The sequence below is a fragment of the Pseudopipra pipra genome, chromosome 29 (assembly GCF_036250125.1).
Source record: "Pseudopipra pipra isolate bDixPip1 chromosome 29, bDixPip1.hap1, whole genome shotgun sequence".
NCBI classification, from domain to species: Eukaryota; Metazoa; Chordata; class Aves; order Passeriformes; family Pipridae; genus Pseudopipra; species Pseudopipra pipra.
This window is the reverse complement of record NC_087577.1, coordinates 2,300,722-2,314,970: the sequence shown is the minus strand read 5'-3', so window position 1 is coordinate 2,314,970 and position 14,249 is coordinate 2,300,722. Positions and strand designations below refer to the sequence as shown.

The window sequence follows — 14,249 nt, the reverse complement described above, 5'->3', positions numbered from 1 at the left end:
TAGGATGGCATGTCTCTTTTCTAGTCTCAGGAGGCCAGTGGTGGCTGCGGGCCCTGTTGTGTGTCTGAGCTGAACCACATGCCAGATGTGCTGGTGGAAGGTGAGAAGCTGTTGGAGCAGCCCCTTTCCCTGTGCATGGCCTATGCCAGCTTTGCCTGAGGTGAGAGATGACACTAGTAACTAGGACAGAGACCAAAGAGCTGTGGGCATGGAAGTGCAGCCCAAAATGAGGAGAAGAAACCCTGAGTCTGGGAGCAAGGCCCCAACTCTGGCTGTGAATCTCCACAGGACAGCCAGAGGCAGCCGGGCTGGGGCCAAGCAGGGTCAGTGCTGGAAGTCTGGCTGTCATAGGTCCAGCCTGTCTGCAACTGCCCTCAAACACAGAGCTGTAAGGGGTGGAACTGCCTCGGCATGGAGAAGGGCAGCAACAGCACAAGGACAGAGCTGGAGGCTCTTCCGTCTGTGGCTGTCCAGGGTGCTGTACCTGAGGCTACTGGGGCTCCTGTTGTGCTCCCCACACCCTCCCAGGACTCCAGTCCCTATTGGGGTGCAGCAGGACCCCCCTGTGCTGCACTGACCCAAGACTGGACCAAGAGCAGAGGGAACACAAAGGTGGGATGAAGTGGGACAAGCCCCTGGTATCGGGCTGTTTTAAGGGCAAAGCTCCTAATACATTTAAGTACTGGGGTGCACCCTGAGAGCAGGAGCTCCAGGACCAGCAGCTGGAACAGCTGGGATTTCTCAGGCTGGGTGAAATGCTGGGATTTAAATTAATTTCTAGCGTGCAGCTTCCCCCGGCCCTGTGTGCTGCCAGGCCCTGCCAGCCCTGCTCCCCCCAGGCACAGGGATTAGTGGTATTTATAGCAAACACTCCATTTCAGTTTTCCCTGATGAGGCCAATTCCTGCCAGCCAGGGGAGCGCAGGGAGTGCTGCCGGCCCAGCCACAGCCGCCAGCCCAGTGACCCACGGCGGGGCCCGGCTGCCACCAGCTCCCAGCTCGTGTTGATTAATTGTATTTTCCCTTTCCTTGCATCTTGTATCTGCTCTTGGCTCCAGAGCACTGAGCCTGGAGTGGAGCAAAGGACAGTGGCAGAGCTGGAGCAGCCCCTGGCACTCGCTGCCCTGGCCCTGCCTGCAGGTAGGACCTAAAAATAGCCTCCTCCTGCCTGGTCGATGTGCTCACCTCGAGGAGCCAAGGCTGAGCAGCTCCATCCCTCTCCCCATGCCTGTGTTCCTTCCCTGTCAGTGAGGCTCTGCCAGGCTCCTGGGAGTCCCAGGAATGGCACAGGGGTTGGCAGGGCCAGGCAGGGGCCAAGGGCTGCCCACTGGGGCTCTGGCTCTGCATGGCCTGGCAGGGTGAGGTACAGGGAGTGGCTGATGCTCCTAGGAGCAGAGGAGAGCACTGGGCATGTCCCCATGGAGCTCTCTCCCTTGGCAATTGGGATTTTCCTCTTCCAGAGCCAGTTTCTCCCTGTCCTCTTACATCAGTCATGGGCAGCCAGAGGCCCCCTGACCCTGAGTGCATCCTGCTCCCTCTGGACACAGAGCACAGAACAGTATGAAATGACACCAGATGGCACCAACCCTGTCCTTTGTGAGTATTTATTGGTTTGCAGGGGCTGCCTGAGCCCAGCACCCGGCCCTCTGGCCCTGGGACCGGCTGTTCCCCGTGCTATTTGGAGGTGGGGGTGCCCTGGCCAAGCTGCAGCAGGGAGTTGGTGGTGTAGTTCTGGAAGAGGGGCTGGAGGAACATGCCAACGGTACCAAAGACACAGACGAAGACGAAGATCCACAAGAAGAGGCGGTCGATGACCATGGCCACGTACTTCCAGTCCTCGCTCACCTGCGCAGGGCCGGGAGAAAGGCCAGGTCAGGCTGGGCCTTGGGCATCACCCGTCACTGCCTGGACTGGGAGTTTGGCAGCTCCTCAGAGCCCCAAGTCTGCTCCCTCAGCGATGCAGCTCCTTGGGCTGCCTGCAAGCCTGCTCTAGGCCCCACGGGGCTCGTTCCCCCCGCTGCCACCAGCACTGCTGAGCCCAGGAATCTCATCTCCCCCGTGAGCAGAGTCAGGATGGGGACTCTGCCAAGATCTGCAACCACACAGTACCATACAGGGCTAGGTCTCCTGGCACCCTCCTGGTTTTCTAGAGCAGCTGCTTCAGTCTGGGGCTGCAGTGGTGGGTCGGAGACCAGCGTAGGACCCTCTGCCCAGGCAGAGGCTGTGATACATCTAGGCAGGGACCCTCTTGGTGCTTGTGCACATCCCTTCCCGTGGAGCAGCCACAAGCCAGCACACATTCTCCACCCCATGGCCCTCCTGCACCCCACAGCTCTGTCTGCACCCCATCACTCTGCCCACCTACCCTGAGCCCTGCCCATCTCCAGGTGCATCCCTCGACTTACGCTCTGGTCATCGTCCTCACTGCGCATGTGGTCAGCAATGAAGCGCACGCCGTCCACCGCCTCCTCCAGCCCACAGCTGCAGCTGGGTGCGGGGGCCGGTGCCTGCCCCTGCCGCTCCCGGTAGCCGTTGAGCCCCTCGGCCTTGGCAGTGCCAGGGTTGGCGTAGCAGGCGCAGGTGCGGGTGCCAGCATGGAGGAAGAGGGTGGTGGCGGCTGCGCGCTCCTGGGTGTGTCGGCGCTGGCGCAGGCGCTGGCGGGCGCAGTTCTGCCGCGGCTGCTTCATGAAAAGCAGCACTGGGAGCTTGTGGAGGAAGAGGGTGCGGACCCAGGGTGGCATGGTGTGCGTGGTGGGTGAGCGGTGGTGCACGTTGAGGACGCAGACACTGGTGACAATGGAGAAGGTCACCAGCACCATGGTGAACATGAGGTACTTGCCCACCAGCGGCACGTCCAGCGAGGTGGGTGGCACGATCTTGGAGATGAGCAGGAGGAAGACAGTGAGGGCAAGCAGGACGGAGATGCAGAGTGTCATCTTCTCCCCACAGTCGGACGGGAGGTAAAAGACAAGGATGGCCAGGGAGGTGATGAGGATACAGGGGATGATGAGGTTGATCGTGTAGAAGAGCGGCTTGCGACGGATGATGAAGTCGTAGGTGATGTCCACGTAGGTGGAGTCTTCAGGGTTCTCGTTGCGCCGCCCTGGCAGCGCCACAATGTCCCACTCACCACTGGGCGTGAAGTCATCCAGGCTGGCCACCTCGCTCTTCAGTACCAGGTCAATCTCAGTGCGGTCATAGGTCCAGGAGCGGAACTTCATGGTGCAGTTCTGCTGGTCGAAGGGGAAATGCTTCACCTCGATCTTGCAGGCGCTCTTGTAGATGGCGGGCGGCAACCAGAAGATGCTGCCATCGTAGGAGATCACGGCGTTCGAGTAGAAGGACACCTCATACATCCCATCGGCACTGGGCAGAGAGATGTGCTGTCAGTCCTGGGGGTGCCCAGCCTGACATAGCCCCTGGCCCTGCGTGGGGTCGGGGCATGCCCAGCCTCCCCCAAAAACCACCTACTTGTTGTAAAGCACCACATCAGGCAGCCAGATGTGCTTGGAGGGCAGGCGGACCTTCTTCATGTTGTCAAAGTCCTCCGGCTTCCAGGTGAGGCGATAGTCCTCCCACTCCTGGGGACAGGGGCCATCAGCCCAGCCCGGCCACAGGGTGGAGGGGGGGACAGGGCAGAGGGGACATGAGGGCCCAACACAGGAGGAATGGGGGGCTGGGGCAGGGCAGGGTGAGCATTAGGGTCCCACATAGGGTATACTGGGGGTCCCCGTGACAGGGGTGGGCAGGGGGATGGGAAGTCTTGAGTCAGGGTAGACACTGGGTGTCCCAGTGCAGGGGGGCCCAGGGCAGGATGCGGGGGGGGGGGGGGAATCCCAGGGCCACAGCGAAGTCCAGGGTGCCCACCTGGGTCAGCCAGACGTTCGTGGTCATAATCTGTTCCCGCTCATGCTGCAGAGAGAGAAGGGGGCAGTCATTTGGGGCGCTGGGGGGGTTCAGGACCCCCTCTCTTCCCCAGCAGGTGGGGGAGCAGAGCCCTGGTCAACTCACCACGCTGATGAGCTGCGCCAGCGACACCATGAGCTGCACGGTCACCAGCTCGGAGCCGTTGGTTGCCGGCCGGATCAATTTGTTGTACCGCGCGGGGTCCAGCAGATACTCCACCAGCCGCTCCTCTGTGTCTGTGCCCAGGCTCCCTGGGTGGGGCACAGCCTGAGCGCCCGGCACAGGGGCCGGGGACAGAGCCTATGCCTGGCCCGGGGCTCGGGGTGGTGGGGTGAGAGGGCGCGGGTGTCATCGCCGGACAAGGAGTGAGGAGGGACAGGGAGGGATGGAGGAGGGGCCCAAGGGACGGCAGTGCCTGGGGACGAGCAGCTCGGAGGGAGATCCGGGCAGGGCTGGGGGCTCCCCTCTGGCCTCCCTTGCCTGTCCCTCCTGTCCCTGTCCGTCCATGACACCCTCTCCCCCGTCCCTGCCCGTCCCTGCCCACCCCCGACGAGGCCCCACAGAGCCCTGAGGGGGTCGGGGAGTGCCAGCGGCACCGAGGCCGGTACCGGGTCTGTACCGGGTCTGTGCCGAGCGGTCCCGTGCAACAAGCGCAGCCCCCGGGCCCGGCCCGGTCCTGTGCCGGTACCCACCCCCCCGACCCCCGGCACTCACGTCTGAGCGCGGCGAGCAGGCAGAGGACGCGGAGCAGCGCCATGGGGGCGGCCCCGATGCCGCCGCCGGTGCCTGGCGCTGTCCGCGGTGCTGTCCGGGCGCTGTCCGCGGTGCTGGAGCCGGCGGCGGCCCGGGCGGGGCGGCCCCGGGTGGGAGGCGGTGCCGGGCGCTGCGCCGGGGCCGCCCCGCGCTCCCTGCTCCGCCGCCGTCACCGCCGCCGTCACCGGCCCCGGGGCCGCCCCCCCTCCGCCCCCGGGACGCGGCGGAGGGTCCGGGCTGCTCCAGCGGGGTCCCTGCAGCGGGCGGGGAACCGAGCGCGGGGGAAGCAGGGGGAGAACCCGCGGGCGGATCCCGAGACCGGAGTCCCCCTGGGATCCACCGTGCACCGGGAGGGGGGGCCCAGGCACCAGGACTCCTCCGGGCTTCAGAGACCCCCTGTGCCCGCTGCCTCCCTATGCCCGGTGCCCCCTGGTCGTCCCGGTTCCCCTCGGTGTGCCCCGGTCTCCCCTGGATCCCCCTATGTCGGGGTCCCCCCGGTCCCCCTGGTCCCTCCTGGCCCCCCCGGTCCCCACTGTGCCCCGGTCCCCCCCACTCCTCTCCGGCCCCCCCGGTGCCCCCTGGGCTCAGCCCCCTGCCCCCGGTGCCCCCCTGGTGCCCCCACGTGACCCCTCCCGGGTGGAGGTGGGGCTCTCCACTGGCCCCGCCCCCTTTCTCCACTCCCCCGGTGCTCCCGGTCCGTCACTTCCGTTCCCGTCGCACGGCGCTTCCGGTGGGCTCGGCCCCGCCCGTTCCGGCAGCAGCACTTCCGGGAGCGGGGCCGTCCCGCCGCCATCTTGGGCCGGCTCCGGGGCTGCGGCGGCGGCGGCGGCTGGAGCGGGTCCCTCCATGGGAAGATGCAGCGGGCGGGGCCGGAGGAGGCGGCGGGGGCGCAGGCGGCGGCGGGGGGTCCCGGGCGGAGCGGCGCCGAGGTGGCGGCGGCCCCCGCCGGGCGGCTCCTGAGGCGGGAGTTGCGGCTGCTCGAGTCCATCTTCCACCGCGGCCACGAGCGGTTCCGCATCGGCAGCGCCTGCCCGGACGAGATCAGCTGCGAGTTCGTACCAGGGGCCGGAGCCCGCGCCGGCGCCTCCGCCTCCCGGGGGCCGCCGCCGGGGCCGGTCCGTATCCACTGCAACATCACGGTGAGGCCCCGGGGGGGCGAAGGGCCCGGGGGCTGCGAGGTTACCGCGGGGGCTGCCCCGGCCCGAGCGGCTCCCCCTCCGCCGCGGGGGCTGTGCCCTCGTTCTCTCTGCCTCCCTCGGTTTTGTTTTAGGGGTCCCCCAGGGGGGCCCTGACCCGCCTGGAGAAGGGGCACCCGCGGCTCCTCCCGCTCGCTCTGTCTCCTCCCTGAGCTTTTAGGGATTCTGGGTTGCGGATCCCCTCCTGTATCACAGGTTACAGCTGTTTGGGGGCTCCGTGTGAGGAGCAGCAGAGCCTGGGAAGCACCCGGCGCAGAGTCTGTGTCCGAGATTTTCCAGAGGGGCGGATCGGGAGCGCTGCCGGAGGCTCTGCTCCGTGTTAAAGGTGCTGCCGGGCTCTTCTCCCGCAGCCGCTGGGGTAGAGCTGCGAGGGGAGGGACCCCTGGGCAGCCCGGGATGCTCTCGGTGTCCTGCCTCAAGCATCGATGGCCCCGCGACCACTGGGGGGGCCAAAACGCCACCACCCCGGGCTGGGGGATGGGAACAGAGCTAGCCGAGCGCGGTCAGAGCAGGGCTTTGCTCTGCCCTCAGCCTCCGGGATTATCCTAGAGGGGGGATATCACCTGTGGCCTGGTCTCTGGTTTGTGGGGCTGCAGCCCCCACCCAGCCCAGCTTTGTCTCTGCCATGGCCTCCCTGCCACCAACGCTCCTTCTCCTCCTCCCAGGAGTCTTATCCAGCTGTGCCCCCGATCTGGTCTGTGGAGTCGGACGATCCCAACCTGGCAGCTATCCTGGAGAGGCTGGTGGAAGTCAGGAAAGGAAACACGCTGGTGAGGCGCCGCTGCCTTGGGAGGAGGGAGGGGGAGCTGGCTGCTCATGGGGGGGAAATCCCTGTTTGTGTGTCCTCTGCCACCCAAGATGGGGGTGTGACTGCTCTCCAGAAATTTGGGATGAGCAGCTCTGGCTTTGTTTGGTGCTCGGGTGGGGTTTTGCTGCTCCAAGCAAGAAGGAGCAGCCCCAGGGCCTTCCCTCATTCACTGCAGCGCTGGGGCTCAGTTTAGTATGGGGGGCCCTGCACCTCCCTGACCCTCTCTGCTCTCCCAACAGCTGCTGCAGCACCTGAAGAGAATAATCTCTGACCTCTGCAAACTCTACAACCTCCCCCAACACCCAGATGTTGAAATGCTGGACCAGCCTCTGCCAGCAGAACAAGTGAGTTGGCTTGGGAGGAGGCTCCCGAAGCTCAGCAAACCAGGTCCCTGGAGTATGCATTGGATGCTTTTGGGGGTTACCAGAGGAGGAACACGAGTGAGGGGTTGGGTTTCTGTCCTGGGTGATGCCAGCCAGCTCCACTGAACCTTAGGACTGTTTCCTGTAAAGGCTCTTGGTTCCGCTTTGCTTTTAATTTGGTTCTGCCTGTACACCCCTGTTTGACCTCACCTTGGAAGCACCTGGGGAGGCAGGAGGGTATTGCCCCAGGATGCTGACCATGCCATCTCTGTCCTGTCCTCACAGAGCACACAGGAAGAGGTGTCCTCTGAAGAGGAAGATGAGGAGATGCCAGAGGTAAGTGCCCCCTTGCTGTAGGAGGAGATATGCCGGAGAGCTGAGCATAGGGAGGTGCTGAGAGGTGCGAGGGCACAGGGACAGTGCCTGAGAGGAGCTCCTCTTTGCAGGCAGCGAAGTTTGATTTAAAGGCTGGATAGTTCTCAGCCTTTTGATGCTGAGCCATGTCTGGTAGCCACCTGTTCACAGACCCCAAGGGAGTGCAGAGGCCAAGCGGCACAGCCGTATCCTCCAGAGGCATGTGGGTGAACTGTGAGCAGGGCTGCTTGGACAATGTTTGCTGTTCTGCAGAGTCTGAAATTCCCTCAGGAGAGATAGAATTTCCAGGTTGCTGTTGCTGGCAGGGGAGTCACCATGCAAATGGGACTCCCACAGGGGGCATTAGATCGGGTGGCTGAGTGAGCCAGTGAGCTGATTGCTGGGAGCAGCAGAGGCAGCCGCCCTTCACTGCAGGCTGGGGGCATCGTGCTGCAGAACCCACAGGCTCTGGTTGTTTGGTTTGCAGTTTAGAGAGCTCTAGAAGTGGGTGGAATAATCTTGAATCTCCATGGTGACGTTTAGCAATGCCTCACACGCTCCTCTGGGGTGTGAGCAGCACGGGCACTGAGTCAGCAGTGCTGTGGAGCCTGGGGGCAGGTCACTGAGCAGCAGCACCCCAGCAGTTTGGGAGGGGTTTAGCAAAGTTAATTGATTGCTAAATCCAGGCTAGGCTTTACCAGGGAAAAAGAAGGGTTAAACTGGCATCAACATAAGCTCAGGGGTCTGCAGATCTGCTGCTTCGTGGCAAATCAGTGCTGTGTGAGGCCTCATGCTCCTGTGGGCTGGAAAATAAATCCCCAGGAGCTGAGCATTCCCCCTCGTGCCTTCTGCTAATGCCAGGTGTCGTTGTGGAGGGGGAACACTCTCATGTAGAACAAAGGTTTTGTGCTTAGTGGTGGGATTTGTTGGGCTGTGTGGAGCAGCAGAGCTGCTCCCTGGTACAGAGATTCATTATGCAGGTTAATCTGCTCGAAGGATTTTCTAGGAGGATCTGTTCTCCTGTGTGACAGTCTAAAAATGTCAAAGCCCTTCCAAAAATGCTGCTCAACTGGAATAGCTATGAGCAGCCTGGAGAGGCCGGAATAAACACTTGTTCTGAGGATTTAGTGCCAGTGCTGAAGCTGTGCATTATTCTCACAGCCATTTCCAGGCAGCTGAACGCTGTGTGCATGGGTAGAGATCTCTGCAGTGGGCCCAAATGGCTGCAACTGGATTTTACTGGTTATTCACGTTGGGTTCTGACATTGATGAGTGTTTGTGTGGGAAGGTGTGAGGGGCAGAGGCTCTGCCAGGGCCAGGTACCACATCGGGGGTGTGCTGAGCTGATCTACAAAGAGCCCCCAGACACACTGAAATGTCCCCTCTTGTTGAGGGGAGAACAACTCTTATTGAGCTTGCATGAGCCTAGTGCAGTGTCCAGGCCTTGTGTGTGTTCCATTCTGTTTGTGCCTCAGGTCAGGACTGGGGGCTTCCCGGGGTGAAAGAGTTGCACTAGGAATCCTTTCTGGGTCAGGGCAGCTCTGTACTCAGAGCAGGGAGGAGCCAAGGCACATCTCTTTGAGGTCTCCTCTTCCCTTCCCAGGACACTGAGGACTTGGACCACTATGAGATGAAAGAGGAGGAGCCGGCAGATGGGAGGAAGACAGAGGATGAAGGCATTGGGAAGGAAAACCTGGCCATTTTAGAGAAAATAAAAAAGAACCAGAGGCAAGATTACTTAAATGTACGTGTCGCCTGGCAGGCAGGCGGGTTGGGGGAACAGAGGGACCCAGGGGCAAGAGCGACTGAGGCACCTGCCAGCCCTCCAGCCCTAAATCAGGGGCCATCCCCAGCCAAAGGTACAACAGTGGCTCTCAAGAACTGGTGGGGCTGAAGCAGAGAAGTCTGTGATCTATCTCTGCAGCTCCCAGAGGATGCCCCCAAGTCATTGGTGCTACATGGGGTGGCCCTCCTGTGGTGAGATTTGGGCATCCCCTCTGCCTCCAGGAGCTGCACCTCACCTGAGGCTCTAGAGGCAGCTGTTGGATTTTGCTTTTGTACCTCTGGGCTGAGATTTTTAGACAGTAGAGAGCACACGGAGGCATTTCTGCTGCAGCTGTGCTACCTGAGGTGGCATATTTGGAGCAAGGGATGGACTGAGAAGTGAGGGGCAGACTGGCCTGCTACAGAAGCTGGACAGGGTTGTAGCTTAGGTGTTGACCTTGCAGAGCAATGGCCATGGTGGGTGCAGCATAACAGTGCAACTTCCCCCCTCCCCTCCCTCACAGGGTGCAGTGTCTGGGTCTGTGCAGGCCACCGACCGGCTAATGAAGGAGCTCAGGGATATTTACCGATCACCAAGTTTCAAGGGCGGTGAGTGCTGCGGGGACCTCCAGGGAGGAGAGTTCCTCCTCGTTCTGGGGGCACCTAATGGACCTGGGAGCTGTTCTGCTCAGCTGGGGGGAGGATCTCTGGCCTTTGGTGGCTGTGGCTTTGTTAAGAGTGAGCAAAACCTCTCTGTTGCCCTCTCTGTTCTCTGCCATTGCTGGGTGGAAGTGAGGAGCATGCTGTGGGTTGGAGGATTATCTGGCTTTGAGTGGGATGGTGCTCCAGTCCCTTTTCCGAGCCCAGGGACTCAGGGAAAGAAACTGCTGCCCTCAGGACTGTCCTGGATAAGTGCTGCTTTTCGTGGAGGCACTGCCTAAGTGAGGTAGTGCTGCAGGGTCCAGGGGATTTGAAATCTGGGTGATCCCTCGACCCCCTCTCGGTTTTCCCCTGCAGTGACCCACCTCTGTTCTTCTTGCAGGATACTATGCAGTTGAACTAGTGAATGACAGCCTGTACGATTGGAACGTCAAACTCCTGAAGTAGGTGGCCCAGCTTGGGATTGTGCAGTTATGGTGGGTCTTGGTGGTGGGACCAGAAGGTCCCTGTGAGCAGAGGGGACATGAGCAGGACAGGGCAGCACCTGGCAGTTCTTAGGTTAGCCTCTCTCAAGCAGCTGGCTTGCTGTCTCCATGTCAGAAGGGGGTGATACCGCCAGGAAAAGATGAGATAATGTGAGGGCTTGCAAGTCTCTGCTGTTCCTAGAGTCCAGAAAGAGGTGCATCAGGCAAACCCCGAGCTTTCACACCCTCCAGACACCAGTGCTGCCTTTTCCTTGGGCCAGACAGTCTTTATTTTTAAGCTGGCAGCATGCAAAAGGGGTGTGATGGTCTTCTCTGCAAAGCAGGAGCAGAATGCCAGCAGCCCGTGCTGGCACTGCCCTCGGTGAGGGCCTGGGGCCCGCGAGGCTGCCCGGCAGTGCAGGTACGGCGGCTCTGGGGTGAGCTGACAGCACAGCTGGCCTGAGGTGTCTGGCCCTGACTGACCCTCTGGGGTGTTCCTGCCACAGGGTTGACGAGGACAGCGCTTTGCACAGCGATCTCCAGATCCTCAAAGAGAAAGAAGGAACAGATTTCATCCTCCTCAACTTCTCCTTTAAAGTAAGGTTCCCCCTCCTCAAGAGGCGCTTGCCTGGGCGAGGCTTCAAAGAACACCTTTCTCAACGGCTTTGCTTTCCTTCTCTCGTTCCAGGATAACTTTCCTTTTGATCCACCGTTCGTAAGGGTTGTGTCCCCGGTGCTGTCAGGGGGGTGAGTAACCATTTGCCTTTCTCTGCTCTGCAGAGCTGCTTCCTGCAGCAGTTTTCACTGGCTTTATCCAGCATCATGACCTCCCTGACATGGGTTTGCCGTAGGGAAGCAGAGACAGCGATGGTGGATTTTTTTTTAGTGTATTTCTTCCATCTGAGATCTGATCAGAGATGTTTCACCTCTGGAGCAGTGGGTGGGTGTGGCTGCATCCGTTTCTGCAGTAATTTTGTCTGATTCCTTCCCCAGGTATGTTCTGGGTGGCGGTGCCATCTGCATGGAGCTGCTCACCAAACAGGTGGGTGCTGGTCCCTGCAGGGGCTGGGGGAGCTGCTCTGCCTGCCACGCTCCACATTCCTGCTGGATCCTACTATGCCCTTGCCTGGCACAGCTGAGGGAGGCTGTTTGGTTGCATTGAGGGGCACAGCCCCCAGGGTGGGTCTGGCCTCACCGCATGTTGCTCTCCCAGGGCTGGAGCAGCGCCTACTCCATCGAGTCGGTGATCATGCAGATCAGCGCGACGCTGGTGAAAGGGAAAGCACGAGTACAATTCGGAGCCAACAAGGTAAGTAAGACCTGGCTGGTACAAGAGAACGGTGGGTGATAGGGGAGAGGCAAATGGAGGCACAGCCAACTCTGGCTATGGGATGGCTCACCCAAGGTTCCTGCTGGACTGATCATCTCTCTGCCTTCTACTGCAGAACCAGTACAGCCTGACAAGAGCACAGCAGTCCTACAAGTCCCTGGTTCAGATCCATGAGAAGAATGGTAAGGGCTGAGGGAGGGGGCCTGTGTTTCCCCTTGCTCATTTGGGCTCCCCAGACAAGCTGCTTGAGTTTTATCTCACTCCAAGTGCAGAGGTGACCTGGAGGCAGGGGCAGCTGCTGGAATGCAGGGTGTGGGTGCAGCATGCTGCTGCCCTCCCTGATGCCCAGGGCTGGGCTCCTGCGGCTGTAACTAGAGGCAGCACCTCACTGAATGCTTGGACTTGATGATCTGAGAGGTCTTTTCCAACCTAAACAATTCTGTGATTGTCCATGGTGTCAGGAAGTAACCCAGAGGGAAAGCCTTCCACTAATCAGGGAGACATGGCCTTTTGGAAGTGGGAAAGCAGCTTTTCCAGGCACAGATTCCCATTGCCCGTGCAGCTTCCTCCCTCACGGATCTCTCTCCTCATTCCAGGCTGGTACACACCACCCAAGGAGGATGGCTAGTGCAGATGCTGCAGGACCAATCTGATTATCTTCTGGATGCTCTATTTGGATCTTACTGATGCCTCTTGGCTTTCTCCCAGGATGTAATAGCTCTGCCTGTTGCGGGACAATACTGGCTGTTCAAAACTCTAAATAAAACTGTTTAAGGAGTTGGACTGACCCAGAACACTTGCTGGGCCCATGCTAGCAGGCATTCTTGTTAAAACAAACTCGAGCCTCTTGTATCGCTGGAAACTTTTGACTCTGCTCCAGTCTAGAGCGTCCTCCTTACCTATGCTATGGATTTAATTTATTTTCTTATTTCATGTACACTGCTTTTTTTTGTTACAGTGTATGATGGATGTGTATGGAAAATGTATCTTTGGAGAAAAATTACAGTTTGTTAATTTGAGAATGCTGGTCTAACTCATTCTTTGCAAGCTGCTGCTGGGTGGGTTGTGCCCTAAGAACTCTGCTGCAGCCCCGGTGCCAGGGTGGGGAGATGGATGGAGCCACGGTGGGCTCAAGCCCTGCAGGAACAGCTGGAGCAGCTACCTTGGAAGAAGAAAAGCCTGTCTCCCCTTGGCCAAACCCATCTCTTCATAAACTGCGAACTTGCAACTTGAAGCACAGAGGGGGAGATCTGAGGCTGTCCTCTGCCATGCAGTGGAGGACAGGGTTGTGGGTGCAGCCCAGGGCTGCCAGCTCCCACCCCAGCTTCTCTCTCTCCTCTTGCCCAGCAGTGAGTGAGATGAGCAGAGGCCCAGCTGTGCCCAGCGCAGAGCTATAGCCCTTTGTCCTCTTTCTCCCCGCTAGCTGTGGGTGGGGTCTGAGCCCTCGCCCCAGTCCCTGCTGTGCTGTGGATGCAAAAACTGCTGCGGGGAGGGGAGTGTGGGCACTGCTGGCCACCACTGCTCCTGACCAGGGCCTGCTCTGGCAGCGAGCACCTCATTCTATGGTGGTTTGTTTTACTTTCCCTCCTCGAGCTCTTGTTCCTGCTCACCTTGGTGCTCCAGCCCTCCATGGATGGTGCTGCTGCATTTGTGGCCTGTTGCCTCGAATCCCCCCAGCTCTGTCTTAAGTCTGCTGGAAGGAGATTTGGGTGTCAGAGCTCCTCTAACTTGGGCTGTGTCCTCGGCTGGAGGGCAGAGCTGACGCACTAGTGTCAAAGCTGGGACCATGGGTATTAATTCACTGTGTTTGAATAAAAGTTATTAGAAAATCAAAGGGCCTCAGAACTCCATTATCTACTTCAGCAGCTGGTCCCCTGTCCTGCTCGAAGCCTTGGAAATAAAAAAGATGCTGTAGGAGGGAGATTAGTAATGGCTCTGGCATCAGCTGGGGACTATTTTTAAGTGCTTTGCTGAAGGACCCGAGAGTTTGTGATGCTGAGCAACTCTGCCCTGTGTCCTCCACCCCGGACCAGGGGCTGGGGGGAGCTCTGCTCCTCTCTTTAGCTCAGGAACCTGCTGGGTGGGGTGTTAAGCTGATTTAATGATGGTGTAAAACATTCGTGGGGGTTTCTCTTTGGCGAGGTGCGGACTACTCTGCCGAACCTAGCGTTGGGTTGGGATTGGGTATGCTGAGTTGGCTGGGAGACCTCATGGGCACATGCTCTCAAATCCTGGCGGCTTTCCGGGCTGGGATGAGCAGAACTGAAGAAGGCCCTGCAGGACCCTCTCTGTCAGTGGAATGCTGACCTGGCAGGCATTGGGGCTGGAAGAACAGCAGGAGCAGCCTGAGCTGGCGTCTGGCAGGCGCCTGCCAGTCCCGTTTGTTTGCACCTGCCTGTCCCACTCCAAGCTGAGCTTGGCGCTCGTCACCACTGTGCTGGCTCAGCGCTTGTTTTGTCTTCTCAGGGAAGCAGGTGCATGGTGGTGCCATCTGTCACCACTGCCAAAGGCAGTCCCAAAGCCTTTCCCTGCAGGAGCTGGTAGAGGATAAGGGTGCAGGGGAGACTTCCTGGAGGAGATGCGTGGATGGCATATCACTGCCGCAGCACCAAACCACTGAGAGGGTGCTGCCTGTGTGTCTGTCCTGTTGAGG

General features: G+C 60.0%; 2 protein-coding genes across 2 annotated transcripts; one reads left to right on the top strand and one right to left on the bottom strand.

The window, feature by feature from the left end:
- Positions 1 to 1,587: 1,587 nt before the first annotated feature.
- CHRNB2 (cholinergic receptor nicotinic beta 2 subunit) lies at positions 1,588 to 5,045 on the bottom strand. The gene is made up of 6 exons (XM_064638586.1): positions 4,620 to 5,045; positions 4,011 to 4,156; positions 3,867 to 3,911; positions 3,471 to 3,580; positions 2,405 to 3,365; positions 1,588 to 1,844 (listed from the first exon to the last, which is right to left on the bottom strand). Exons 1-6 carry the CDS (start codon positions 4,660 to 4,662, stop codon positions 1,674 to 1,676), a joined length of 1,476 nt encoding a protein of 491 aa, XP_064494656.1. The 5' UTR covers positions 4,663 to 5,045; the 3' UTR covers positions 1,588 to 1,673.
- Positions 5,046 to 5,058: 13 nt separating this feature from the next.
- UBE2Q1 (ubiquitin conjugating enzyme E2 Q1) lies at positions 5,059 to 12,618 on the top strand. Its single transcript, XM_064638573.1, is given in 14 exon segments — positions 5,059 to 5,490; positions 5,492 to 5,797; positions 6,520 to 6,624; positions 6,902 to 7,006; positions 7,310 to 7,360; positions 8,982 to 9,122; positions 9,667 to 9,751; positions 10,185 to 10,245; positions 10,773 to 10,863; positions 10,955 to 11,013; positions 11,260 to 11,308; positions 11,480 to 11,575; positions 11,712 to 11,778; positions 12,193 to 12,618. Coding segments are annotated over 14 exon segments (1,665 nt in total). The 5' UTR covers positions 5,059 to 5,073; the 3' UTR covers positions 12,225 to 12,618.
- The last annotated feature ends 1,631 nt before the right edge of the window (positions 12,619 to 14,249 follow it).